Source organism: Microcaecilia unicolor, chromosome 9 (genome assembly GCF_901765095.1).
Source record: "Microcaecilia unicolor chromosome 9, aMicUni1.1, whole genome shotgun sequence".
NCBI classification, from domain to species: domain Eukaryota; kingdom Metazoa; phylum Chordata; class Amphibia; order Gymnophiona; family Siphonopidae; genus Microcaecilia; species Microcaecilia unicolor.
In genome coordinates, this window is record NC_044039.1 from 226,779,349 (window position 1) to 226,806,085 (window position 26,737).

The following is a 26,737-nucleotide window of genomic DNA, read 5'->3' on the forward strand; positions in this document are numbered from 1 at the left end:
CTCACACACATATGTAGCATCTACTTTTTTTTTTTTTTTTTTACAGCTCCCTTCCTCCACCCACTCAACAGCCATCCCTGCACTCACCCATTAGGTAGGAGCAGGAGGAACTGCATGGGAGTACCTCTTTGGGGCAGGAAAGAAACCCACTCTTTCCTGCCCGCTGTTGCTGCCCTGGGCTGGTGCCACCAATTTTCCAAATGGCCGCCAAGACTTCCTGCGGCAGTCTCACGAGATTACCGTTTGAAGTCTCAGTGACCATTTCGAAAAAGCGGCAGCACCAGCCCAGAGCAGTGGGCAGGAAAGAGTGGGGTTCTTTCCTGCCCCCAACGAGGTCTCTAGACCACCAGGACATACTCAGGCAGGCCAGGGGAGAGCCCACCAAGGCTTGGGATGGGGTGGCAAGGAAGCCAGTGAGCCAGCAAGCCAGAGCGCAGATTCTGCTCAAAAACATGGAATTATGTGCAAATTCTGCGCTCCGCAGTCATGTAGAACTCCAGCAGAAGTAACAGCAGTTTTTTAAATAATGGCTCTGTTTAGAGACTTATTTTATAAACACAGCACAGTATAGTAGACTAAAGAAAGTTTCTGTTTAGAATTTACTATCCACCTACCACAGGTTTCATCTTTGTTACGAGGGTAGAAGGTTTAATTAGGGCACCCTTGTCAGCCAGCAATTAGCTCCTAGCAGTGGATAGGCCAATGCAGAAAGCTACTGCAGAGAAAATTCTGTGTTCATTGTATAATTAAGCTCTGGAGTTATTTGTCAGAGAATGTGGTAAAAGTGGTTAGTAGAAAAGTATAAGGAGTAATATAAATGTGGCAACTATATCATTCATAAAAACATCCTGATAAGAGGGCCCCAGCTATTTCAAACCCCAGCCTACATCAAACAATCACTTTCCCAAACCGCCCTTCCTCCTGTTTACTCAAAAGTTAACTTTATTAATATTCGCAAATAATATATTCACTACCTAAAGGGGGAAAAAGACTTCAACACATTCTTAAAAATAAAACTAAAAACAGTGACCACTTAGCTGCTCCTGCAGACTTCTATATCATGGCGATAATATAAAGCATCCAACACCCACAACATGCATCATTGGTGTTTCAGTCCAACGACCTGCTTCCAGGGTTTATAAAATGGGTTGCAAAAACTGTTATATGCAGAACAAACTGCTTCAAAAGATTCCAACACTGGCTCAAGGCCTTTAATTTTTGAGAGTGAGTAGTGTTCTTTTTTTTCCTCCCCTTTTTTTGTATATCAAAAGTGATTAGTATAGCCAGTTTTTTAAAATGTTTAGACAAATTACTGGAAAAAGTGTCCGCAACCAATTTTAAGGTGCCCCTCATTCTCTTTCCTGAAGTTACTATTGAGGAAACTACACTTCTCCTTTCTTCCTCAAAATGTACCACCTGTTCCTCTGATCCCATTCCCACCCACCTTCTTTTTTTTTTTTTTTTTTTTTCCTTTATTTATAATTTTAATACATTTTAACAAGGGTATACCTTGTGATAGCAATACAGGCAAAAATTAATATAAAGAATAATGTTCCATTCATAGTAACATTAACAAAATATAATATTTTAAAGAAAAAAAATATCAATGGTGCACTTATACAAAATAATATTTTACAGCCTTTCTTAGACCTCAATAATAATGAGAGAGAGAAAAGAGTTAGAGAAGATTACAAGGACAAAAGAAATAATCTCAAAGGTATAGGCTGTTATTAACCAGTACTTCATTACTTATTCACTTCACTTCACTTTCTTCATCTCTATAAACACTTTCAGCTGTTCCGGTGAAAAGAATGTATATTTTGTTTGAGCCAGCTTAACCACGCATTTGCACGGGTATGCAAGAAAAAAGGAAGCTCCAATATCAATTGTATTTTGTTTTAAAGAAAGAAATTGCTTCCTTTTTTGCTGAGTTAACTTCGTAACGTCAGGATATATCCAAACTTTAGCGCCATAGAATTGAGACTTTAAATTTTTAAAATAAAGTCTTAAGATATTATTATAGTCTTGTTCAAAAACAAATGATACAATGACTGTGGCTCTGTTCACTATTATATCCGAAGATTGTTCTAGAATATCAGAAATATTTTGCAAATCAAGATTATCTTCAACAGGACCTTGACCCCCATTTCTAACAGGAATATGATAAATCTTGTTTAGCGGAGGTATAGCCTCTAAAGGAATATTCAGAACTTCCATCATATATTTCCGAAAAATATTGATTAGAGTTTCCCCCGCTATTATTGGAAAATTAAGTAATCGGAGGTTTAGGCGCCTGTTAAAGTTTTCTAGTTGTTCAATTTTATTTCTAATTTCCGAAGAGTCTTTTATTATCACATTTTTAAATGAGGATAAAGTTTCAACTTCTTTCTTTATGGCTTGTACTTGCGTCGATAAATCATTTTTAACAGAGTCTACAGTACTTTGTAATTCTTCAAATTTAGTATTTAGTTTAACCACATCACCTGAGGTTTTCTGTAGCGTGAAGGAAATCTGGTCCAACATCACCTTCAAAGTCTGTAGAGTTACCTCCGAGGTCTGCTCCGTGGCAATCAAACTACCCACAGAGCCCCGGAACGCCGTTTGCATGCCTGGGTCCTCCACTGTCGCCCCTATCGACGCATCATCGGAGCCGATGGGGTTTCCCGCCAGGGACGCTCTCGACGCCGGGCTAGGAGGAATGAGCGAGGTGGATGGTGGTGACAAGGAAACTTCCTCTCCCGGCGGGGATTCCGCTCCTCCGGTTATCCCCGCTATGGGATCCGCTCCTCGTTGTGATCTGGTAGCGCGGGGGAAGAAACGCTCAAGGGACGTCTGTGCTGGTGAAGAAACTGCGGTAGGTGGAGGAACCAATCTCACAGTTCCTTTTCTTTTAGAATGAGGCATTTCTGTATAGAAACCAAGAATTATTCGCTCATAGCCTCGAGAGCGTTTCAACAGTCAACCTGCGCGGCAGCCATCTTAGATCTCTCTCCATGTTGACATCCCCACCCACCTTCTTAACGCCATCTCTCCTTCTCTTATTCCTTTTATCTGTCACATTCTCAACCTCTCACTTTCCACTGCGACTGTCCCTGCTGCCTTTAAACATGCTGTGGTCACACCTCTCCTTAAGAAGCCTTCACTCGACCCTACTTGTCCCTCTAATTACCGACCCATCTCCCTCCTTCCTTTTCTCTCCAAATTACTTGAGCGTGCTGTTCGCCGCTGCCTTGATTTTCTCTCCTCACATGCTATTCTTGACCCACTACAATCTGGTTTTCGCCCTCTCCACTCAACCGAAACTGCACTTACTAAAGTCTCCAATGACCTATTACTGACTAAATCCAGAGGTCAATATTCCATCCTCATTCTTCTTGATCTTTCCGCTGCGTTTGACACTGTCAATCACAGCATACTTCTCGATACCCTGTCCTCACTTGGATTCCAGGGCTCTGTCCTTTCCTGGTTCTCTTCCTACCTCTCCCTCCGCACCTTTAGTGTTCACTCTGGTGGATCCTCTTCTACTTCTATCCCTCTGCCTGTCGGCGTACCTCAGGGTTCTGTTCTTGGTCCCCTCCTCTTTTCTATCTACACTTCTTCCCTTGGCTCATTAATCTCATCCCATGGCATTTCCTACCATCTCTATGCTGATGACTCCCAAATCTACCTTTCTACCCCTGATATCTCACCTTGCATCCAAACCAAAGTTTCAGCGTGCTTGTCTGACATCGCTGTCTGGATGTCTCAACGCCACCTGAAATTAAATATGACCAAAACCGAACTTCTCATTTTCCCCCCCAAACCCACCTCCCCACTCCCCCCGTTTTCTAGTTCTGTTGATGGCTCTCTCATTCTCCCTGTCTCCTCAGCTCGAAACCTTGGGGTCATCTTTGACTCTTCTCTCTCCTTCTCTGCTCATATCCAGCAGATTGCCAAGACCTGTCGTTTCTTTCTTTACAACATCCGTAAAATCCGCCCCTTTCTTTCCGAGCACTCTACCAAAACCCTCATCCACACCCTTGTCACCTCTCGTTTAGACTACTGCAATCTGCTTCTTGCTGGCCTCCCACTTAGTCACCTCTCCCCTCTCCAGTCAGTTCAAAACTCTGCTGCCCGTCTCATCTTCCGCCAGGGTCGCTTTACTCATACTACCCCTCTCCTCAAGACCCTTCACTGGCTCCCTATCCATTTTCGCATCCTGTTCAAACTTCTTCTACTAACCTATAAATGTATTCACTCTGCTGCTCCCCAGTATCTCTCCACACTCGTCCTTCCCTACACCCCTTCCCGTGCACTCCGCTCCATGGATAAATCCTTCTTATCTGTTCCCTTCGCCACTACTGCCAACTCCAGACTTCGCGCCTTCTGTCTCGCTGCACCCTATGCCTGGAATAAACTTCCTGAGCCCCTACGTCTTGCCCCATCCTTGGCCACCTTTAAATCTAGACTGAAAGCCCACCTCTTTAACATTGCTTTTGACTCATAACCACTTGTAACCACTCGCCTCCACCTACCCTCCTCTCTTCCTTCCCGTCCACATTAATTGATTTGATTTGCTTACTTTATTTATTTTTTGTCTATTAGATTGTAAGCTCTTTGAGCAGGGACTGTCTTTCTTCTATGTTTGTGCAGCGCTGCGTATGCCTTGTAGCGCTATAGAAATGCTAAATAGTAGTAGTAGTAGGAAACTTCACTACTTATTCCTGTGATATGCAGCATATTTTACTCTTTTGGGATCCAGCCAGTGGATTAGCCACTAGTGGAAACAGGATACTGGGCTTGATGGACCTTTGGTCTGTCTCAGTAGAGCAGTACTCTCCAAATTAATGGTCATTTAGAATGGGTGAATGGGGAAGTTTGAGAAGGTATGGGGTGCTTATGCAAAGCAGACTAAGAAAGACCAAGGAGTGATAACATATGCGTTGCCATACTGTCATAGACCAAAGGTCCATCAAGCCCAGCATCCTGTTTCCAAAAGTGGCCAGTCCAAGTCACAAGTACCTGGCAAGATCCCAGAATTTTATGCTGTTTATACCAGATATAAGCCGTGGATTTTCCCAAGTCCATCGTTATAATGGCTTATGGACTTTTCTTTTAGGAAATCAACCAAACCGTTTTTAAACCCTAGTAAGCTAACTGCTTTTATCACATTCTCTGACAACAAATTCCAGAGTTTAATTACACACTGAGTGAAGAAATATTTTCTTCGGTTTGTTTTAAATTTACTACTTAGTGGCTTCATTGGGTGCCCCCCTATCCCTTGTATTTTTGTAAAGACTAAACAAAGTGATTCACTCTACTCAGTATTTTATAGACCTTTATCATAGCTCCCCTCAGCTGTCTCTTCTTCAACCTGAAGAACACTAGCTGCTTTAGCCTTTCCTCATAGGGAAGTTGTCCCATCCCTTCTCTGCACCTTTTCTAATTCCACTATATCTTTTTTGAGATGCAGTGACCAGAATTGCACACAGTATTCAAAGTTCAGTTGCACCATGGAGAGATATAAAGACTGCTTGAATATTTATTTATTTTTTTTTTATAAAAGTTTATTTAAAATAATGTTAATTTTGCTTTGCTTTTTGTAGTACCCATTCTTTAAAAAATAGTGTTTCCCTTTTAGTTTGGGGAACTTTGGAGCTTATAATCTGTATTCGATTTATTGAAATTCCTAGTTACTTTCAGATATGTGTCACAGAGGTATTTGCTTCGTCATGACAACATCTGTCAGCAGTTAACTTTTTTTTTTTCAATAAAAAGGATAGACAGGTGGCTTTTTAAAATTCGAGTAGATTTGGTTTTCTTTTGGATGTGCTCCATTTAACTTCAGAGCACACTACACAAGCGAAAAACAATCACATTTTCTTCAGCACGGAAATGTTCAAAACCATCTATCCCTACTGCTCAGCCTTAATAAAAAGAAATGGTCCATTAGCCACGTTCGACGAAACCGGGACTCGGTGTATCCGGTAACGTTCATAAAGAGGCTTATTTTTCAAAGCACATAGACATAAAGTAACTTTGTACATAAGTAATGCCACACTGGGAAAAGACCAAGGGTCCATCGAGCCCAGCATCCTGTCCACGACAGCGGCCAATCCAGGCCTAGGGCACCTGGCAAGCTTCCCAAACGTACAAAACACTCTATACATGTTATTCCCGGAATTGTGGATTTTTCCCAAGTCCATTTAGTAGCGGTTTGTGGACTTGTCCTTTAGGAAACCGGTCTAACCCCCTTTTAAACTCTGCCAAGCTAACCGCCTTCACCATGTTCTCTGGCAACGAATTCCAGAGTTTATGTGCTTTGAAAATGGGCACCCAAACCAATCCAAATCTGATCATTTCTGGTTTTAAGTGGAAAGTTCAGATTTTTTTTTTTTTTGGGGGGGGGGGGGGGTGATCAGTGTCTCAACCATCAGCAGATTCTTTCAACCCCCCCCCCCCCATCTTACTATGACAGATTATCGGCCTTTTTGTAGGTTGTAGGTTCCTCTGTACAGGTGTGTAGTTAAGTGTGGGGGGGGGGGGGGGGGGAGGGAAGGACACAGTTACTTAAAATATCATATGACAATAACTCACTGGAGATGGGTTGCCTTAATCGCCCTGGCAGTTTATTAGAGAGGAGGGGAGGGAAGGGAGTTGCTTTAAGGATTGTGTTTGAGGTGTGGAGGGTTCCCCTGGCTGAGTTGAGGAGGGAGGGAGTTACACCAAACGGAAAGGAAAAAGGACAGTCGCTTTTACTAACACATTCACATAATATTTAATTCTTTCACATTTTTAATCCATTTTTTTTGTCAAACTTTTTTTTTTCCAAATGTTTGGGTTTGGGGGGGGGGGGGGGGGTTCAAATTAAAATCTGTCATACAGTTTTGTTTTGGGTTTTTATTTTTAATATTAACGTTCTGCCATCCGACCCCGTCGGAGGCACTTGCAGGATTGAACCTGTCCCCTCTGTGGTGTTAGATGGAAAATCACAGCGCATTTCTCCTGGCTAAGGTTTTGTATTATGGTAAATATGAGTTTATCTTGTTGGGCAGACTGGATGGACCGTGCAGGTCTTTTTCTGCCGTCATGTACTATGTTACTATGTATTATAACTTTCTCTTCCATTAGGTCCCAAGGATCAGACAACTAATGAGTTGTGCCTTATAAGTTCCTGTGCATAGAAACCAAGCCAGTATTCTCTGTCTCCAGCAGTTGGCACAGCAGCTCCTGTGCAGTGTAGTGACTTCTGTGTAGCCTCCTGTCCTGCTTGCAGGTTCAGTAAAGTTTGGGGTTGAAAATATCCTGTGCCTCAGGTGTAAACCTAGTGGTCTAGGTTCCTCCCTGCTCACCCATTGCCACTTTCAACCTCTCTCTGTCTTCCCTACTCTTTTTTTCATGCCTCTGTCTTAACCACGATGGCTGGCTTTTTTTTTTTCTTCTTTGCGAGTGCTTGTGCTGTGAGAAGGTTGTGGTGGTTCAGTGCCTTGGAGGTCACAAGACTGGCTGTTTCTGTGAGTATATTTTTTATTCACCGAACCTGTTAAGCCTTGTGCACACTGTGGGGGTAAGCTCTCAGCTACCAGTTCCTGCACGCTATGTTTCACATCTGCTCACATGCTTCTACTACCCAATTTTGCTGTCAGTACTCTGTCTCTGGGAGTTCAGATGGGCTCTGCTCTGGTGGCGGTCTTAGCAATGGCTCCTGCGCTTTGCGATGCTTCGGCGAACATTTTGTCAGCGAGTTCCTTGCCTGCTACAGTGTTCCAGAATGTTGGTTTTGTGAGGGTAGAAGTTTCTACCCTGCCGTTTTATTACATCACTTAAAGAATATGTAACGGCTTAAATGGTCAACTATGTTATATAGAGACTGGTGGTTGGGAGGCGGGGATAATGCTGGGCAGACTTATACGGTCTGTGGCAGAGCCGGTGGTGGGAGGCGGGGCTGGTGGTTGAGAGGCGGAGATAGTGCTGGGCAGACTTATACGATCTGTGCCCTGAAGAGGACAGGTACAAATCAAGGTCAGGTATACACAAAAAGTAGCACATATGAGTTTATCTTGTTGGGCAGACTGGGTGGACCATGCAGGTCCTTTTCTGCCGTCATCTACTATGTTACTATGATAACTCTGAAGTACACTTACTGTTCACTTGAATGTGTGATAAGGGGGGGGGGGGGAAGGTGTCATTTGTCACTGGGATATGTTACTGAATAGCAACTTCTGAAGCAAAAAAAAACCCTCCTACCTAAAAATGTGCTCAGTGCAGACAATTTTTATTTTACTTTTTTAGTCGAATTATAGCAGTGACAATACTATGTAGGATCTTAACAGAATTATTGGCAGTTAGGCATACATTAATCTAAAGCAGTATCACTTGACTGAGAGCTCAGCTGGTCCCGACAGGCACCCGTTTCGCTGCCGCTTTTTCAAGAGACCTGACCCAGTGAATACTTCCTGCTTATATGCCCTTGATTACTACCGCCACGTATTGACACTGCTATAATTGAACTAAAAGGGTAAAATAAAAATTGTCTGCACTGAGCACATTTTTAGGTCAGGTTTTTTTTTTTTTTGTCAGTGATGATTTGAGTAACAAATGGGATTTTTCTTGCTTCAGAAGTTGCTATTCAGTAACATATCCCAGTGACAAATGAGACCTTTTACGCCCCATTATCACATATTCAAGTGAACAGTAAGTCTGCTTCAGAGTTGTGACTGTTTTATTACATCAGGCATTTTTATTAAAGCTATCTCAAACTGCCTCTGCTTCTCCCTCCCATGTTTCTTCTGAGGAGCAGTTTCCTAAGAAACAAAAACTTTGTTTCACAGGATTTGGATGATATTCCTCCTAGGGACTCGGGAAGCGTTTTCTGTGGATTCTGACCATTCTAGTTTTGCTGATGTTCCTGACTTGGATATTTCAGGGGCAGACAGGGGTGATGGTCCTACTGTAGTTGCCTCTGTTAATAACAAAATTCTGTGGAGGCTTTAAACATTTCTTCTCCTGCTTCTCAGTCCTCTGGTCCTGCTCCCTTTATTATGTCAGGTACTAAGAGGCCTCTTGTATCTTTAGTGAAACAATTTAAAGATAATCATGCTTTAACGATATTAATGAGAAAAGCCCTCAGAAACCATCGGCATACAGCCATAGGTTTTAAGCAATGTTATGACTTTTTTCGTTGATAACTATCGCTTAGGTTCTATCATAGGGCATAAAAACTCCCTAAAGTGGAGTTTATTTTTACTCTTCTATACAACTTGTAATTTACTAATAATCAATATATTTCAAATAGCCAGCATCAAAGAGCATGAAAAGGCACTTAGCTAAGTATAGAAGAGTAAAAATATACTCCAACACTTTAGGGAGTTTTTATGCCCTATGATAGAACCTAAGCGATAGTTATCAACGAAAAAAGTCATAACATTGCTTAAAACCTACGGCTGTATGCCGATGGTTTCTGAGGGCTTTTCTCCTTAATATCGTTAAAGCACGATTATCTTTAAATTGTTTCACGAGAGTCCTGTTTACTATAGTATTAGGTTACTTACTTTGAACTCTAGTTTATACTGCTATCCGGTTGCTAGCCTCTTGTATCCTTCCATATTCATGAGGCTATGCAGGAGCTTATTACAGCTCAGTGGGATACCCCTGATTCTAACTTCCGGGCGGCTCACACTGTGTCCATATTATATCCCCTGCTACTATCTGATTTGGAGCAGTTTGCCTAAGGTGGATGCCCTTATCACGGCGGTTACTAAACATACCACGATCCCTGTTTAAGGCGGCACTGCATTAAAGAATATGCATGGACCACAATCTTGAGGCTTCCTTGAAGCTTGCCTTTCAGCTAGCTGCATTAAATTCTCAGGCAGTAGTTTCTTCTTCTTTTGTGGCCAAGGCTTCTTTATTGTGAATTCAGCAATTGTCCACGTTGGACTTGCCTCCAGACATTCTCCCTTCCCTTGAAGCAGGGTTGTCCTATTTGTCAGATGCTTTTTATGATATTCTTCGCGTGTCGGCTAAGGGTATGGCCTTGGCTGTTTCAGTCCGACGCTGGCTATGGTTGAGACATTGGACCGCTGATGTGCAATCCAAATCTCGTCTAGTAAAGTTGCCTTTTCAAGGGAAACTATTCTTTGGTGCAGATTTAGAAAAGATTGTTAAAGACATGGGAGATTCCAAAGTCCAGTGGGTACCTGAGAACAAGCCTAAGCCTAATCTCTGGGCGGTTAAATCTAGTTTTTGAGAAGAGTTAGAAGGTGCTTAAAGACTGGAAACAGTATGTAAATTCCAGGAAGCCCTTGACACACTGCACTGATTCACTCTGATGAAATAACAATACTCCGAGAAGAGTGCTGGAGAGACTTTGTTGTGAATATTGTGCTCCCGTCTGATGTGATTCAGGAGATTTTCATGATTTATAAGGACTATAATTTGAATCTTTAAGGACAATAACTAAGACACAAGCGGAAGATTTGAAACTGAGGAAATAACATCAATGTGTAAAATAAGTGGGGAGAATGTACACAGTTTGTGGATATATAGAAATGTTTCCACATAAGGTTTATGTGAGTGGGTGGTGAAGTGAGGTGTGACTGGATGAGTTCCGGAACTTGCATAGTGTAAGTTGTTTTATATGATATATGTAGTATAATAAAAGAAATAAAATATTTTAAAGGAAGAACGTTTTTTTTTTATATAGCTTTGAGATCTGTTCTTCTAGTTTAAATATTTATCCCCAGTAATATATATAATGTATTGTTCTTGTTGTGAATTGAGGGGTCCCGAGCCCCCCCAAGAAGGCTGGAGTGACCTTAAATCTGACTCCATCTCTAAATAGCACTAGTACTGGGGTAATCAAGGAGTTGTGAAGTTCTAAAAGGAATTGCCACTAAGGGAGACGTTAGGTCTAAGGAAAAGATACCAGCCTTATGACAAACTGGATTTAGATTACAAGTTATACAATGCAGAGAGAGATAGCCTGATACAGCAAAAGCGTTTATACTTACAGCCTTTGAACATAAGTGAAGCCCACAAATCATCATTTGGAATGAGGAGTTTATTTGCCAAGGTATAAGTCAAATCAGTGATTGACAACAGGCACGTACAATCAATTAATTATAGGAATATAATAATCCAGCTGCAAACAGGTGTTAATTCCTAATCTTTTATAATTTCTTTTACCAATTAAAGGTTTTACAAGGGAAAGCAATTAGGTAATTTGTCAATTCTGCTGGTCACATTGGTTTCCCTTGGAGAGAGAGAGTGCCAACCCTTCTCTCTAGCTTAAACCAGGAAATACCCTGATTTTTATAGGTGCCCTCAGGATATGGATAATATGACAGTAGATATACCTGATTGGATCTATGCTAATGTCATGGTTGTCACTGATTGGCTCATGCTAATGAGTAGCTTCTATCTTGCTAACATGGTTTTGTCTTTAGCTCGCTTGACCACAAATCTTAAGCAAGACCCTGCATCCAGCTACACCTTTCCTTTCTCACACCATGGCTGACCACAATCCTGCTCACAGGAAAGTCTCATTTCTCAACTTGTTTTCCTAACTTACATTAGAGAAAATTCCACTTTGTAACAGATACGGCTTCCATTTTGTGCTGAAATCCTCCATTTTGTTTCCATATCTATTGACCTAACTTTTCCTAATTTAGCTTATTTAGGCCTCAATCCGGGCTACAAACTAGGCCATACTTTTCCAGTAAGCTCCCAGTTATGTCAGCCATCAGATTTCTGACTCAGCCAAGGTCTGTAATAGCCTGAGCTCTATGACTGGGCCCTCCACCATTCCAGTGGGGGGTCTCTGGCTGTACCATAATTATACATTCTGATTCCATCATTTCAAAGGCATGAGTTTTGCCCTATATTTCATGGTTATTTTCTAGAGGCTGGAGTTTTTTCTCTGTAAATCACCCTCTTTCAATGCTTTGTTATCGAATACTGGCTTGGTTGCTATGCACAGTTCCTTCCAAGGCACAACTCATTAATGTTCTCTATCTCCACCTTTTGGCGATTGGTCACAACCCATTTGTCAGGACTGATCCTGTAGGGTTTGGGAGGGTGCGGTAGGGGTTTAAAATGGAAATTGTGTGAAATGTATTTTTTGTGGCTAGTCCTCAGAGGAAACAACTGAGGTCAGTATTATGTGTTTGGTTCTTGATGGTTAAAAGAAAGTGTCTTATGTCAATAGGTTATTATTTATTTTTATTTTTAAAAACTTATACCCTGCCTAGAACTAAGCAGCTTACAATAAAACATGCATAAACTAATAACACAGATCAACAGATAAATCATGCCTAACAAAAGAGCCTGTTTCATTCTGTGTTTCCGATACAATATTCTTTCTCATCCTTTTTCTGTGTGATATGATGTTTTGTCATCTGAGATTAGGCTGTGTCGTGAAATTATGTAGATTAGTGCTCTGTTTGTTTTCATTACAGGTGGGTGTGAATGTCCCAATCCCTGTCCCCCTCCCAATGTTCTCCTTTACTGGATCACGCGCTTCCTTCAGGGGAGACACCAACTTCTATGGCAAACAGGTAAATCAAGGACATGCACGTACACTATTTTTGCACACTTAAAAATTCTTTAAAGAAGCAGTTGAGAGGTTCCTGATGCCAGATTTAAGTTTTTAGGTAGGAAATTTTAATCCAGAACCTCCAGGGTAGCATTCTCAGGAATGCTTCCTGTTCAACACATAGGACCCTAGAGATAGACTGAGCTCTGGATTCTCAGTGTGTGGATGAAAGTGCAGGGAAGAGAGCTTCAAATTTATTAGGACTATTTGGGGGACAGGGGAGCCTGTTGTGAAAGAATGAGCTCTTCTTTAAGCAGGGTGGAATCCAGGTGCTGGTACAGACGTATAAAAAAAAGAGATAAAGCTGACAGTTGTTCACAAGCAGATTGTTTGGAGTTAAATAAAGATACTGGAAAACTGTGGAAGTTAGAATATTCTGACAGAAAGCTTTTGATAAAGGCTGATATAGCCCAGGCGCACTTAAATAAAGATCAGACATAATAAATAATCCAAAATTACCCCTATTAATTACTGGGCCAATTATGAAAACAAGTAAAACCTATTTGAATTGTCTGCAAATGTTAAAAGTCTAAGAAATAAGATTGAAGAGTTAAAATGTATGACACAAAATGAAGATATGGAGTGGAGGGTTCAATTTCCATTGCAGCCCCTTGTGACCCTGGGCAAGTCACTTAATGCTCTGTTACCCCAGGTACAAAAAGCTTAGATTGTGAGCCCCGTAAGGACAGAGAGAGTACCAGTATAGAAAATGTAAACCGCCTTGATTGTACCACAGAAAGGTGATATATCAAGTCAATGACCACCCCCCCCCCCCCATTACATAATAGGCATCTTGGAGACCTGTTAGAAGGTGGAAAACCAATGGGACACTTTAATACCAGCACGCAATTTGTATCAAAATAGTCAGGCAGATAACATTGTTAGAGGAGTGGTGCTTTGTTAAGGATGTCACAGTATCAAATATGATAATAATCATGCAGGAAACAGAATGCACCCTGGAATGTTATGGATAGAAATTTCATGTGTGACATGACAAAGCCTAACAGTGGTCATATACCACCATCCAGCTGGCCAGGATGAAGAAAACAGACAGCCAGCTGATAGAGACTTAAGAGGCTTAAGATCTGTGAGTTCTGAAGTACAAAAGCCACCATGCAGACAATGTTTACCAGTATTCTCTGTCTCCAACAGATGGTGATGGGCATCCTATGCAGTTCTGGGCTGGTGACTCAGCTCCTGGACCCAGCGGGAGAACTAGCTAAGCAGTTGAGAGAGAACTTGCTCTCAAACTGATGTAATATTCTCTTGTACTGTGTTGGGGAAGCAGTTGAGCAGTGTTGGCAGCAGAGCAGTGATGTTAGGGTAGCTGGGTAGTGGAGGCTTCGACGCAGGCTGTGAAGAAGTGTTTCCATTGAGGGAGATGGCTGCACCTCAGAGATACCTGGAGGAATATAGGTCCCTCCACCCCCTCCCCAACAGTACTTCAGTGGAGTTGATTGGCTCCCCTCCACCCACCTAAGGAGAACTTTTAAAAATTGGTTAATGGGGAAAATGGATAAAGCCAAGGCTACAGGAGAGCAGTCGTAGCAGGAAGGAGTTCCTGATCTGTATTGTCCCACCTCCAGAGATCACATCAAAAGCGGAGCTTTTCTTTTTGTGCAGGCAGTAAACTGTTCTTCCTGGCAGAGCCAAGGGAATTTTGAGGACCAGAGTCATACAGTTCATGTTGGGAGCGCTGTGATTGCACCAAGCAGTAGCAGTTAATGAGATGCATAGAGTTCCCACCTTGGGAGTTGTTTGCCAGGAAATGCGCAGGCACTAGGTCCAACATAATATTTGAGCTGTCTTGGGGGAGCAGTGGAGAAGTGGTGTCAAAGTGGCTAGGCAATGGAGTCCCTGACAAGCTGTAAAAAGGTATTCCCATGTGGAAGCCACTACAGCAGTTTCGGGTAGAGTCGTATTTGCAGTGCAGAGCTACCTGGAACTTCCTTCTTCATCACTGCAGCTGCTAAACCAAATTCAGGGAAGCAATGTCCTGCAAACTCAACTAAGAAAGTGTCTAGCGCAACTCATAAAATGGTGGGAGAAGCAGCCATTTTATACCTCGGGGCTCTGAGGAGCTACTGTTGACTACCCTTCACCCCTTCAGGTCTTGAAGGAGGCCTTTTCCCTTCCCCATACAGCCTTTACAGGATTAAGTTTTGGAGTCAGGTGGAACATATACTGCAAAAGTACATTGGGGGTTTTCTCAGAGTTTATTATGTTGTTACAGGAGGATTTCCTTATATGGCAGTCACAGGGTCTAGCTGTAGGCTCAAGACAAAGGTTCCAGCACAAGGTGAAAGACTATCGTTAGAGGTCCTGGAGGATTCTGAGACCCGTTCAGTTCCATTCAGTGACTTGTTTTCAGACAATCTGAGCACAGCCTGTGCATTGGGAAAAGGGCTCCTGGCTGAAGCAATGTTCTGTTATGGATTAGGGATTTGTTAGCATAAGGAGTGTCAAAGCAAATGCAAGGCGCAGATAAAGAAGGCCAAGAGGGATTACGAAAAAAAGATAGCATTAGAGGCAAAAAAACATTGTAAAAATTTTTTTTCGGTATATTAAAAGCAGGAAGCCGGCAAAAGAATCGGTTGGGCCGCTGGATGACCGAGGGGTAAAAGGGGCGATCAAGGAAGACAAAGACGTAGCGGAGAGACTGAATGAATTCTTTGCTTCGGTCTTCACCGAGGAAGATTTGGGTGGGATACCGGTGTCGGAAATGGTATTTCAAGCGGACGAGTCGGAGAAACTTACTGACTTCACGGTAAACCTGGAGGACGTAATGGGGCAGTTCGGCAAACTGAAGAGTAGCAAATCTCCTGGACCAGATGGTATTCATCCTAGAGTACTGATAGAACTGAAAAATGAGCTTGCGGAGCTACTGCTAGTGATATGCAACTTATCCTTAAAATCGAGCGTGGTACCGGAAGATTGGAGGGTGGCCAATGTAACGCCCATTTTTAAAAAAGGCTCCAGGGGAGATCCGGGAAATTATAGACCGGTGAATCTGACGTTGGTGCCGGGGAAAATGGTAGAGGCTATTATTAAAAACAAAATTACAGAGCACATCCGAGGACATGGATTACTGAGACCGAGTCAGCACGGCTTTTGTGTGGGGAAATCTTGCCTGACCAATTTACTTCAATTCTTTGAAGGAGTAAACAAACATGTGGACAAAGGGAAGCCGGTTGATATTGTGTATCTGGATTTTCAAAAGGCGTTTGACAAGGTACCTCATGAAAGGCTACAGAGAAAATTGGAGGGTCATGGGATAGGAGAAAATGTCCTATTGTGGATTAAAAACTGGTTGAAGGATAGGAAACAGAGACTGGGGTTAAATGGGCAGTATTCACAATGGAGAAGGGTAGTTTGTGGGGTTCCTCAGGGGTCTGTGCTAGGACCGCTGCTTTTTAATATATTTATAAATGATTTAGAGATGGGAGTATCTAGCGAGGTAATTAAATTTGCTGATGACACAAAGTTATTCAAAGTCGTTAACTCGCGACAGGATTGTGAAAAATTACAAGAGGACCTTACGAGACTGGGAGACTGGGCGGCTAAATGGCAGATGACGTTTAATGTGAGCAAGTGCAAGGTGATGCATGTGGGAAAAAAGAACCCGAATTATAGCTACATCATGCAAGGTTCCACGTTAGGAATTACGGACCTAGAAAGGGATCTGGGTGTCGTCGTCGATAACACGCTGAAACCTTCTGCTCAGTGTGCTGCTGTGGCTAGGAAAGCGAATAGAATGTTGGGCATTATTAGGAAAGGTATGGAAAACAGGTGTGAGGATGTTATAATGCCGATGTATCGCTCCATGGTGCGACCGCACCTTGAGTATTGTGTTCAATTCTGGTCGCCGCATCTCAAGAAAGATATAGTAGAATTGGAAAAGTTGCAGCGAAAGGGCGACTAAAATGATAGCGGGGATGGGACGACTTCCCTATGAAGAAAGACTAAGGAGGCTAGGGCTATTCAGCTTGGAGAAGAGACGGCTGAGGGGAGACATGATAGAGGTATAAAATAATGAGTGGAGTGGAACAGGTGGATGTGAAGCGTCTGTTCACGCTTTCCAAAAATACTAGGACTAGGGGGCATGCGATGAAACTACAGTGTAGTAAATTTAAAACAAATCGGAGAAAAATTTCCTTCACCCAACGTGTAATTAAACTCTGGAATTCATTGCCGGAAAATGTAGTGAAGGCGGTTAGCTTAGCAGAGTTTAAAAAGGGGTTGGACGGTTTCCTAAAGGACAAGTCCATAAACCGCTACTAAACGGACTTGGAAAAATCCAAAATCCCAGGAATAACATGTATAGAATGTTTGTACGTTTGGGAAGCTTGCCAGGTGCCCTTGGCCTGGATTGGCCGCTGTCGTGGACAAGATGCTGGGCTCGATGGACCCTTGGTCTTTTCCCAGTATGGCATTACTTATGTACTTATGACAGGAAACAGAGGGTAGTGTAAAATGGCCATTTCTCTCAATGGAGGAGGGTGAATAGTGGAGTGCCGCAGGGATCTGTACCGGGGCCAGTACTATTTAACATATTTATAAACGATCTGGAACCTGGAACAAAAAGTGAGGTGATTAAATTTGCAGATTATGAAAAATTACAGGAAGACCTTAAGGAGTTGGAACTCTGGGCATCCAGATGGCAGATGAAATTTAAAGTGGACAAACTCAAAAGGAAGCACCTTGGGAAGAATAACCCAAATCTTAGTTATCTGATGTTAGGGTCCAACTTGGGGGTCTGCACCCAAGAAAAGATCTAGGTGGTGTTGTAGACTTAAATCTCTTGCCCAGTGTGTGGCGGCGGCAGCAGCCAATAAAGCAAACAGGATGCTAGGCAATATTTGGAAAGGAATGGTAAATAAGACCAAGAATACTATAATGCCTCCATGGTGCGACCTCACCTTGAGTATTAACATTCAAAGAAGAGCAACCAAAACGATAAAGGGGATGGAACTTCTCTCCTATGAGGAAAGGCTAAAGAGGTTAGGGCTCTTCAACTTGGAAAAGAGGGGGCTGAGGGAAGATAAGATTAAGATCTACAAAATTCTGAGCGGTGTACGAGTAGAAGTGAATCAGTGTTTTATTCTTTCAAAAAGTACAAAGACTAGGGAACACTCAAGGAAGTTACATGGAAATAACTTTTAAAACAAATAGAAGGAAATATTTTTTCACTCAATGAATAGATAAGCTATTGAACTCTTTGCTGGAGGATGTGATAACAGCGGTTCACGTATCTGAGTTTTAAAAAGATTTGGACAAGTTCCTGGAGGAAAAAAATCCATAGTCCACTATTGAGACAGACACAGGAATGCCACTGCTTGCCCTGGTATTGGTAGCATGGAATGTTGCTACTATTTGGGTTTCTGCCAGGTATTTGTGACCTGGATTGGCCACTGTTGGAAACAGAATACTGGACTAGATGGATCATTGGACTAACCTAGAATGGCTATTCTTATGTTCTTATCCTACTGTAGTATCTCTCTCCCAGAGGAACAGCTGCCAGGCATAATTTCACAAGCACTGGATTCATTGGGTAGTATTTATTTTCAGTGCTTGATATACTGCAAGGAATCCATAAAAGCAACTGCACGGGTAACAATAAAAAAAGGTAATCGGGGAGGAGATGAGGTTAAAGAGTAGAAGAACCCAAAGGACTCAAGAACAGATGAGTTTTGAGTTGTGTTTTGAACATTGGATAAGAAGGTTCCATACAGATATGAGAGGGCAGAGAGTTCCAGATGATAGCTGAAGATGGTCTCATGAGAAATAAACAGAAGGCAAGGACTACTAAATCCCTCCTCTCAGTACCCTTTTCCACCACCGCCAACTCCAGGCTCCGCTCATTCTGCCTCGCCTCACCCTATGCTTGGAACAACCTTCCTGAACCCTTACGCCAAGCCCCCTCCCTGCCCGTCTTCAAGTCTTTGCTTAAAGCCCACCTCTTCAATGCTGCGTTCGGCACCTAACCCTTACCGTTCAGTGAATCCAGACTGCCCCAATTTGACTGCCCCTATCGGACCGACCGTTCACTTGTCTATTAGATTGTAAGCTCTTTGAGCAGGGACTGTCTCTCTTTGTTAAATTGTACAGCGCTGCGTAACCCTGATAGCGCTCTAGAAATGTTAAGTAGTAGTAGTAGTAGTAGACTACTACTACTACTCATAATTTCTATAGCGCTACTAGACGTACGCAGCGCTGTACACCTGAACATGAAGAGACAGTCCCTGCTCGACAGAGCTTACAATCTAATTAGGATAGACAAACAGGACAGACAAGAGATAAGGGAATGTTAAAGTGAGGATGATGAAATGAGGGTTCTGAACAAGTGAATAAGGGTTAGGAGTTAAAAGCAGCATCAAAAAGGTGGGCTTTTAGCTTAGATTTGAAGACGGCCAGAGATAGAGCTTGACATACCGGCTTAAGAAGTCTATTCCAGGTATACGTTGCAGCAAGATAAAAGGAACGGAGTCTGGAGTTAGCGGTGGAGGAGAAGGGTGCAGATAAGAGAGATTTACCCAGTGAACGGAGTTCCCGGGGAGGAATGTAGGGAGAGATGAGAGTGGAGAGGTACTGAGGAGCTGCAGAGTGAATGCACTTATAAGTCAATAAGAGGAGTTTGAACTGTATGCAGAAACGGATAGGAAGCCAGTGAAGTGACTTGAGGAGAGGGTTAATATGAGCATAACGACACTGGTGGAATGTTAGTCTGCAGTAGAACTTTGAACAGATTGACGAGGAGAGAGATGGCTAAGTGGGAGACCTGTGAGAAGCAAGTTGCAATAGTCTAAGCGAGAGGTGATAAAAGTGTGGATGAGGGTTCTGGTAGTGTGCTCAGAAAGGAAAGGGCGAATTTTGGTGATTATTATAGAGAAAGAAACAGGTTGTAGCAGTCTGCTGAATAAGTGCAGAGAAGGAGAGGGAGGAGTCAAAGATGACCCCAAGGTTACGAGCTGATGAGACAGGAAGGATGAGAGTGTTATCCACAGAAATAGAGAATGGGGGGAGAGGTTGGTTTAGGGGGAAAGATAAGAAGCTCAGTCTTGGTCATGTTTAGTTTCAGATGGCGCTGAGACATCCAGGCAGCAATGTCAGACAGGCAGGCTGATACTTTGGCCTGGATTTTGGCTGAGATTTCTGATGTGGAGAGGTAGATCTGGGAGTCATCAGCGTAAAGATACTGAAAACCATGGGATGAGATCAGAGTACCAAGGGAAGAAGTATAGATGGAGAAAAGAAGAAGTCCCATGAGTAAGCTCTGCCTGTTGCTTCCCAAAGAAAAGGTGAAGTTGAGATTCCAGTAGTGGACACCAGGAAGGTGGCACAGCTCTAAAGATCTTACAAGATAGTAAGTTGTTGCTTAAGCAATCTTTTTAGATGGCAACCCTGGATCTTCAAGCAGCAGTGTGTGTAGTACCTATATGTCTACTGCATGCTTTTGATGAATTCAGTTCTCACAGATAAGCATCAGAAAGTGAGGACCCTAAGGAGGCAGCATGCCAGAGTCCAGTATGACTTATATAAACATAAGAATAGCCATCCTAGGTCAGACCAATGGTCTAGCTAGCCCAGTATCCTGCTTCCAAAAGTGGCCTAACTAGGTCACAAGTACTTGGCAGAAACCCACAAAGTAGCAACATTCCATGCTATCAATCTCAGACAAGTATTGGCGACTATGAAGTTTTCCTTCAGGAACTTGTCCAAACCCTTTTTTAAACCCAGATGTCCTAACTGCTGTTACCACATCTTCCAGCAACAAGTTCCAGAGCTTAACTATTCTTTGAGTGAAAAAATATTTTCTCCTAGTTGTTTTAAAAGTATTTTCATGTAATTTTCATTGAGTGTCCCATGGTCTTTGTAATTTTTGCAAAAGTGGAAAATCGATTCACTTTACCCTTTTCTATACCACTTAGGATTTTGTAAACCTCAAGCATATTCCCCTCAGCCGTCTCTTTTCCAAGCTAAAGAGCCCTAACCTCTAACCTTTCCTCATATGAGAGGCATTCCATCCCCTTTATCATTTTGGTCACTCTTCTTTGAACCTTTTCTAATTCCGTTATAGCTTTTTTTGAAATATGGTGACCACAACTGAATTGGAACAAAAAGTGAGGAGAATGGATGAGGATACCAACAATTGTATATTTATTCACTTAAAAAGGTTAAAAATATATCAGTGTACACTGATATATTTTTAACCTTTTTAAGTGAATAAATATACAATTGTTGGTATCCTCATCCATTCTCCTCACTTTTTGTTCCATTTCCCACGGTTTCGTGAGGGTTTTTACCTCCTTTTTTGTTTTTGTTTTGACCACAACTGAATGCAATACTAAAGGTGAGGTTGCACCATAGAGTATATACAAAGGCATTTTAATATTCCTGGTCTTATTTTGCATCCCTTTCTTAATAATTCCTAGCATCCTGTTTGCTATTTGGCTGCCACAGTACAGTGGGCAGAAGAATTCAGCATATTGTCTACAATGACACCTAGATCTTTTTCATCAGTGCTGATTCCTAATGTGGACCCTAATATCAGGTAACTATGATTTGGATTATTCTTCCCAATGTGCATCACTTTGCATTTGTCCACATTAAATTTCATTTGCCGTTTGGATGCCCAGTCTTCCAGTTTCCTATGGTCTTCCTGCAATTTTTCACAATCCACATGTGTTTTGACAACTGTCAATATTGTGTGTGATCTGCAAATTTAATCACCTCATTCATCTTTCCAATTTCCAGATTACTTATAAATGTGATAAATAGCACTGGTCCCTGTATAGATCCCTGCTGCACTCCACCTTCCTCCATTGAGAAAAATGGCCATTTAACCCTACCCTCTGTTTTCTGCCCAATAACCAGTCCCTAATCACAGAAGGACATTACCTACTATCCCAAGACTTTTTTTAAATTTTCTCAGGAGTCTCTTGTGAGGAACTTTTTTGAAAGCTTTCTGAAAATCTAGATACATTACATCAACCGGCTCACCTTTATTCATATGTTTCTTTCTGCCTTCAAAGAGAAGAAGCAAATTGGTGAGGCAAGACTTCCTTTGGCTGAACCCATATGGACTCTGTCCTGTTAAACCATGTTTGTCTATGTGTTCTGTAATTTTATTCTTTACAGTAGTTTCCACTATTTTGCTCAGTAGTGAAGTCGGGCTTACCAGTCATTAATTTCCCAGATCACCCTGGAACCCTTTCTAAATATCGGTGTTAATTGACCACCCTCCAATCTTTAGATACTACAGACGATTTTAATGACAGGTTATAGCTTACCAGCAGCAGATCAGCAATTTCATGTTTGAGTTCTTTCAGTACCCTTGGATGCATGCCATCCGGTCCAGGTGATTTACTACTGTTTAATTTGTCAATTTGGTTCAGTACATCTTCCCGGTTCACTGAGATTTCTTTCAGTTCCTCTGCATTATCACCCTTGAAAACCATTTCTGGTAAGGTAGATCTCTCACATCTTCTGCCATAAAGACCGAAGCAAAGAATTCATTCAAGTCTGTCTGTTATGGCCTTGTCCTCTCCGAGTGCCCCTTTGCTTCTTCATGATCTAACGGTCCCACAGATTCCCTCATAGGCTTTCTGCTTCCGATGTACCTGATAAAGTTGTTACTTTGAGTTTTTGCCTCTGTGGCAAGTTTCTCTTCATATTTTTTTTTAGCCTCCTTTATTTATTGTAACTCACCAGTGCCCACGTTGCTTCTTATTTTCTTCATTTGGGTCCTTTTTCCATTTTTTGAAGGATGTTCTTGTGGTTCTAATAGCCTCTTTCACTTCAGCTTTTAACCATTCTGGCTGTCCTTTTTTCTTCTTTCCACCTTTGTAACTACATGTAATGCATCTAGCCTGAGCATCCAAGATGGTATGTTTAAACAACATCCATGCTTGATTTAAAGTTCTAACCTTTGCAGCTGATCCTTTCAGCTTCTTTTTAACCAATTTCCTCATTTTATCATAGTCACCCTTATGAAAATTAAATGCTGCTACAGTAGTTTTCCTTTGTGGCTTCACTCCAGATATTAGTTCAAGCTTGATCATTTTATGATCACACTTTCCCAGTGGATTCAACAAGGTTACCTCTTCTACTATGCCCTGCATTCCATTAAGCACTAGATCTAAAATGGCTCCCCCTCTAGTCTGTTCCTGAACTAGTTGCACCAAGAAGCAGTCATTTATTATGTCTAGGAATTTTACCTCCCTAGCACTTCCTGATGTAATATCCAGTCAGTATTGCGGTAATTGACATCACCCATTATTACACTGTTGCCCAATTTGGCAGCTTTCCTAATTTCTGTAAACATTTTTCATCTGTCTGTTGTTCTGTCCTGGCGTATGGTAGTACAGCCCTACAAGAATACTCCTTCCTTTCACACATGGAATTTCTATCTTTAATGATTCCACATTGCTATTGTTACAACTTGATTTTACAGCCACTTTCAGTACAGTAGTTCACAGTATTCTTCTATACAGATTATGTTCCATTGGTATTTCATGTAAAGTTCTAAGATGGTTTAGAAAATTCCTATCTAATAGGTTTTACAAAATTAAGATGACTGACAGTTTATAAGAAAGTTGGATTTCCTGCAGAGTTCCCCAGGGTTCTCTGCTGTTGCCCATACTGTTCATCTTCTTTCGAATCTGGTTTTTCATCTTTTGGTATTTTTATGCAGGAAACATGCTCCTTTTGGTTTCTACTACTACTACTACTTAACATTTCTAGAGCGCTACTAGGGTTACGAAGCGCTGTACAATTTAACAAAGAGAGACAGTCCCTGCTCAAAGAGCTTACAATCTAATAGACAAGTGAACGGTCGGTCCGATAGGGGCAGTCAAATTGGGGCAGTCTGGATTCCCTGAACGGTAAGGGTTAGGTGCCGAACGCAGCATTGAAGAGATGGGCTTTAAGCAAAGACTTGAAGACGGGCAGGGAGGGGGCTTGGCGTAAGGGTTCATGACCACAATCCAACTCTTGTAAGACTTTCTACTTGTATTAATGTAGTTGAACATTACAGTTGCTTACACAGATTCAAGCTTAACAAAGATAAATCCACATTACTGTGGTTACAGAATTACCTGGCTGTTCCTTTTGAACAGTTAACATTATCAAATGCTTGATATTAAATGTTGAGAAATATTCTAAAGTTCCTGGTTTTCATGTGGATGCTGCACCTTTCTTTGATATTCAAGTTAACCATGTGGTACATTCAACTTTTTTTGGACTCAGTCAGCTTTGTTGTTTTATGTTCTATGTTTCTGAAAAAAACACTTTATTATATTAGTTCAGGCTTTAGTTTTATCATCTCTAAATTATTGTAATACTCTATACAGCTCCCTCACAGCTAAATCATTCTCTAAATTTCAAATTCTTCAGAATACTGAAGCCAAGTTAATTTTTTTACTAAAGAAATTCAATTCAGCAACTCCCTTGTTGATAAAACTCCACTGGTTGCCCTTACAAGCTTGTATTGCTTGTACACTTGTTTTTTTAAATAATTGATGTCTCCAGCTCAGATTATACACCCAGTTTACTTTCATTCTCTCTTAATCATAGATGTTTCTGGAGCAAGTGCCATACATTTAATTTACTTTCCCTCTCCCTTAGGAATTCGGTACTGGAGAGTTCTTCTTATACGGCAGTTCAGACTTGGTAGTCTCTTCCAAATGATCTGAAATTATTACCTTCCTAAACTGCGTGCTTTCTGTATGGGCACTAAAGTGACTGACTGGGTTAAGAACTGTTTAAGTGGAAGGAGACAGAGGATCGGTCCTTGGGCCAGCTCTTTTTAACATCTTTGTGACTGATATTGCGGAAGGACTGTCTGATAATGTTTGTCTCTTTGTGGACGATATCAATTGGCAACTCAGATTTAATGCTAAATAATGCAGGGTCTTACACTTAGGTTGCAATAGAAATCAAACAAAATAAAACATGGAAAAGAAAATAAGATGATACCTTTTATTGGACAGGAAAATGTGGGATACAAATGCAATAAATAAATAAATAACAATACATTTCTTGATTAGCTTTCAAAGGTTGCCCATCTTCGTTAGATCGGAAATAAGCAAATGTGGTAGCAGATAGTATATATAAGAGAAACATCAAAGCATTACTTTGACAGTCTGTCAGAGTGGGAGGGTGGGGGTATGCATGGGGACATCAAAGCATTTCATTGATATTCTAACAGGATGGGTGTTGGTAGGTGAGAGGAGGGTGATAAACAGAGAAATATAACTTTATGGTTTATAATGGGCTAGAAACCCCAGATCCTTATTAAGTCCTGTCTGTTGGGTGTCAAAATATTCAATCATTCTTACTTCAAAGGTCTTAAGTTCCTGTATTGTTTTAAAATTACCTTTCAGTATTCTTACTGTGAAATCACTGGTGCAGTGTTCTGGTCTTGTAAAGTGTTGGCCCACAGGGGTGGGGGCTTGACTGGCACCGGCTATTTTCATGTGATGTCTGTGCAGATTGAATCTTGACTTAAGCATCTGGCCTGTTTCTCCAATATAGCATCTTTCGTTACATTTTTTACACTGAATGATATATACCACATTGGAAGATGAGCATGTAAAAGATTCAGTTATGTTGAATATTTTTCCCTTGTGAATGACTATGGGGTCCTGTGAAATGTTTTGGCATAGTTTGCAGCTGGATATGTTACAGGGAAACGTGCCCTTTTCTTTTTCAGTCTGTGTTGGGAGTTTACTTCTGATCAGCTTGTGTTTTAAGTTTGGTGGCTGTCGGAAGGCCAGCACTGGTGGGGATGGGAATATCTCAGTAATTCATCTTCCTGGAGTAGGGGCTGTAGGTCTCTTATGATTTTCTTCAGTTTCTCCAGCTCTGAGTTGTATTTCACTACAGGGGGAATTCTGTCTGTGGCTTTTTTTTCTTTGTACTGTAGCAGATTTCCCCTGGGTGTTTTGAGGGAGGAGGCAGTATTCTTGGAGATTATTTTGGGGTTGTAGCCTTTCTGTTTGAAGGATACAGTCAGGGTTTCAAGGTGTCTGTCTCTATCCTCTGGGTCCGAGCAGATACAGTGGTATCTTGTGGCTTGGCTGTAAATAATGGATCTTTTTGTATGTGAAGGGTGGAAGCTGGATCTGTGGAGGTAGCTGCATCTGTCTGTGGATTTCTTGTATATAGATGTTTGTATACAGCCATCACTGATAGAGACTGTGGTGTCCAAAAAATTGACTTTTTCTGGGGAGTAGTCAATTTTGAATCTGATTGTAGGATGGTATGTATTGAAGGATTAGTAAAATTGTTTCAGAGTTTCTTCACCCTCCGTCCAAATCATAAAAATGTCATTGATGTACCGGTAGTATTTTAGAGGTTTGGTCTGGTATGTATTCAGAAATGTCTCTTCCAGCTCAGCCATAAAGAGGTTGGCATATTGGGGTGCTGTCCTGGTGCCCATTGCAGTGCCCATTATTTGTAGATAGATATCATTGTTAAAGTGGAATTAGTTGTGAGTTAAAATAAATTTGATTAATTTTGTAATGGTTTCTGGTGAGTATTGATGGTCCAGTGTGGATCTTTTTAGGAGTCTCCCACATGCAGCTGTGCCATCCGCATGTGGAATGTTGCTGTATAGTGATTAAGTACATAAGTACATAAGTAGTGCCATACTGGGAAAGACCAAAGGTCCATCTAGCCCAGCATCCTGTCACCGACAGTGGCCAATCCAGGTCAAGGGCACCTGGCACGCTCCCCAAACGTAAAAACATTCCAGACAAGTTATACCTAAAAATGAGGAATTTTTCCAGTCCATTTAATAGCGGTCTATGGACTTGTCCTTTAGGAATCTATCTAACCCCTTTTTAAACTCCGTCAAGCTAACCGCCCGTACCACGTTCTCCGGCAATGAATTCCAGAGTCTAATTACACGTTGGGTGAAGAAAAATTTTCTCCGATTCGTTTTAAATTTACCACACTGTAGCTTCAACTCATGCCCTCTAGTCCTAGTATTTTTGGATAGCGTGAACAGTCGCTTCACATCCACCCGATCCATTCCACTCATTATTTTATACACTTCTATCATATCTCCCCTCAGCCGTCTCTTCTCCAAGCTGAAAAGCCCTAGCCTTCTCAGCCTCTCTTCATAGGAAAGTCGTCCCATCCCCACTATCATTTTCGTCG

The 26,737-nt window shown here is 41.7% G+C and overlaps 1 protein-coding gene across 1 annotated transcript in view; it reads left to right on the top strand.

Annotated features, from left to right (window-relative positions):
• ALDH6A1 (aldehyde dehydrogenase 6 family member A1) overlaps positions 1 to 26,737 on the top strand; it is a 188,209-nt gene that overhangs the window by 149,045 nt on the left and 12,427 nt on the right. The window contains exon 11 of the mRNA XM_030214333.1: positions 12,438 to 12,536. Coding sequence (XP_030070193.1) covers positions 12,438 to 12,536 — 99 coding nt within the window. The remainder of the gene's footprint in view (positions 1 to 12,437; positions 12,537 to 26,737) is intronic.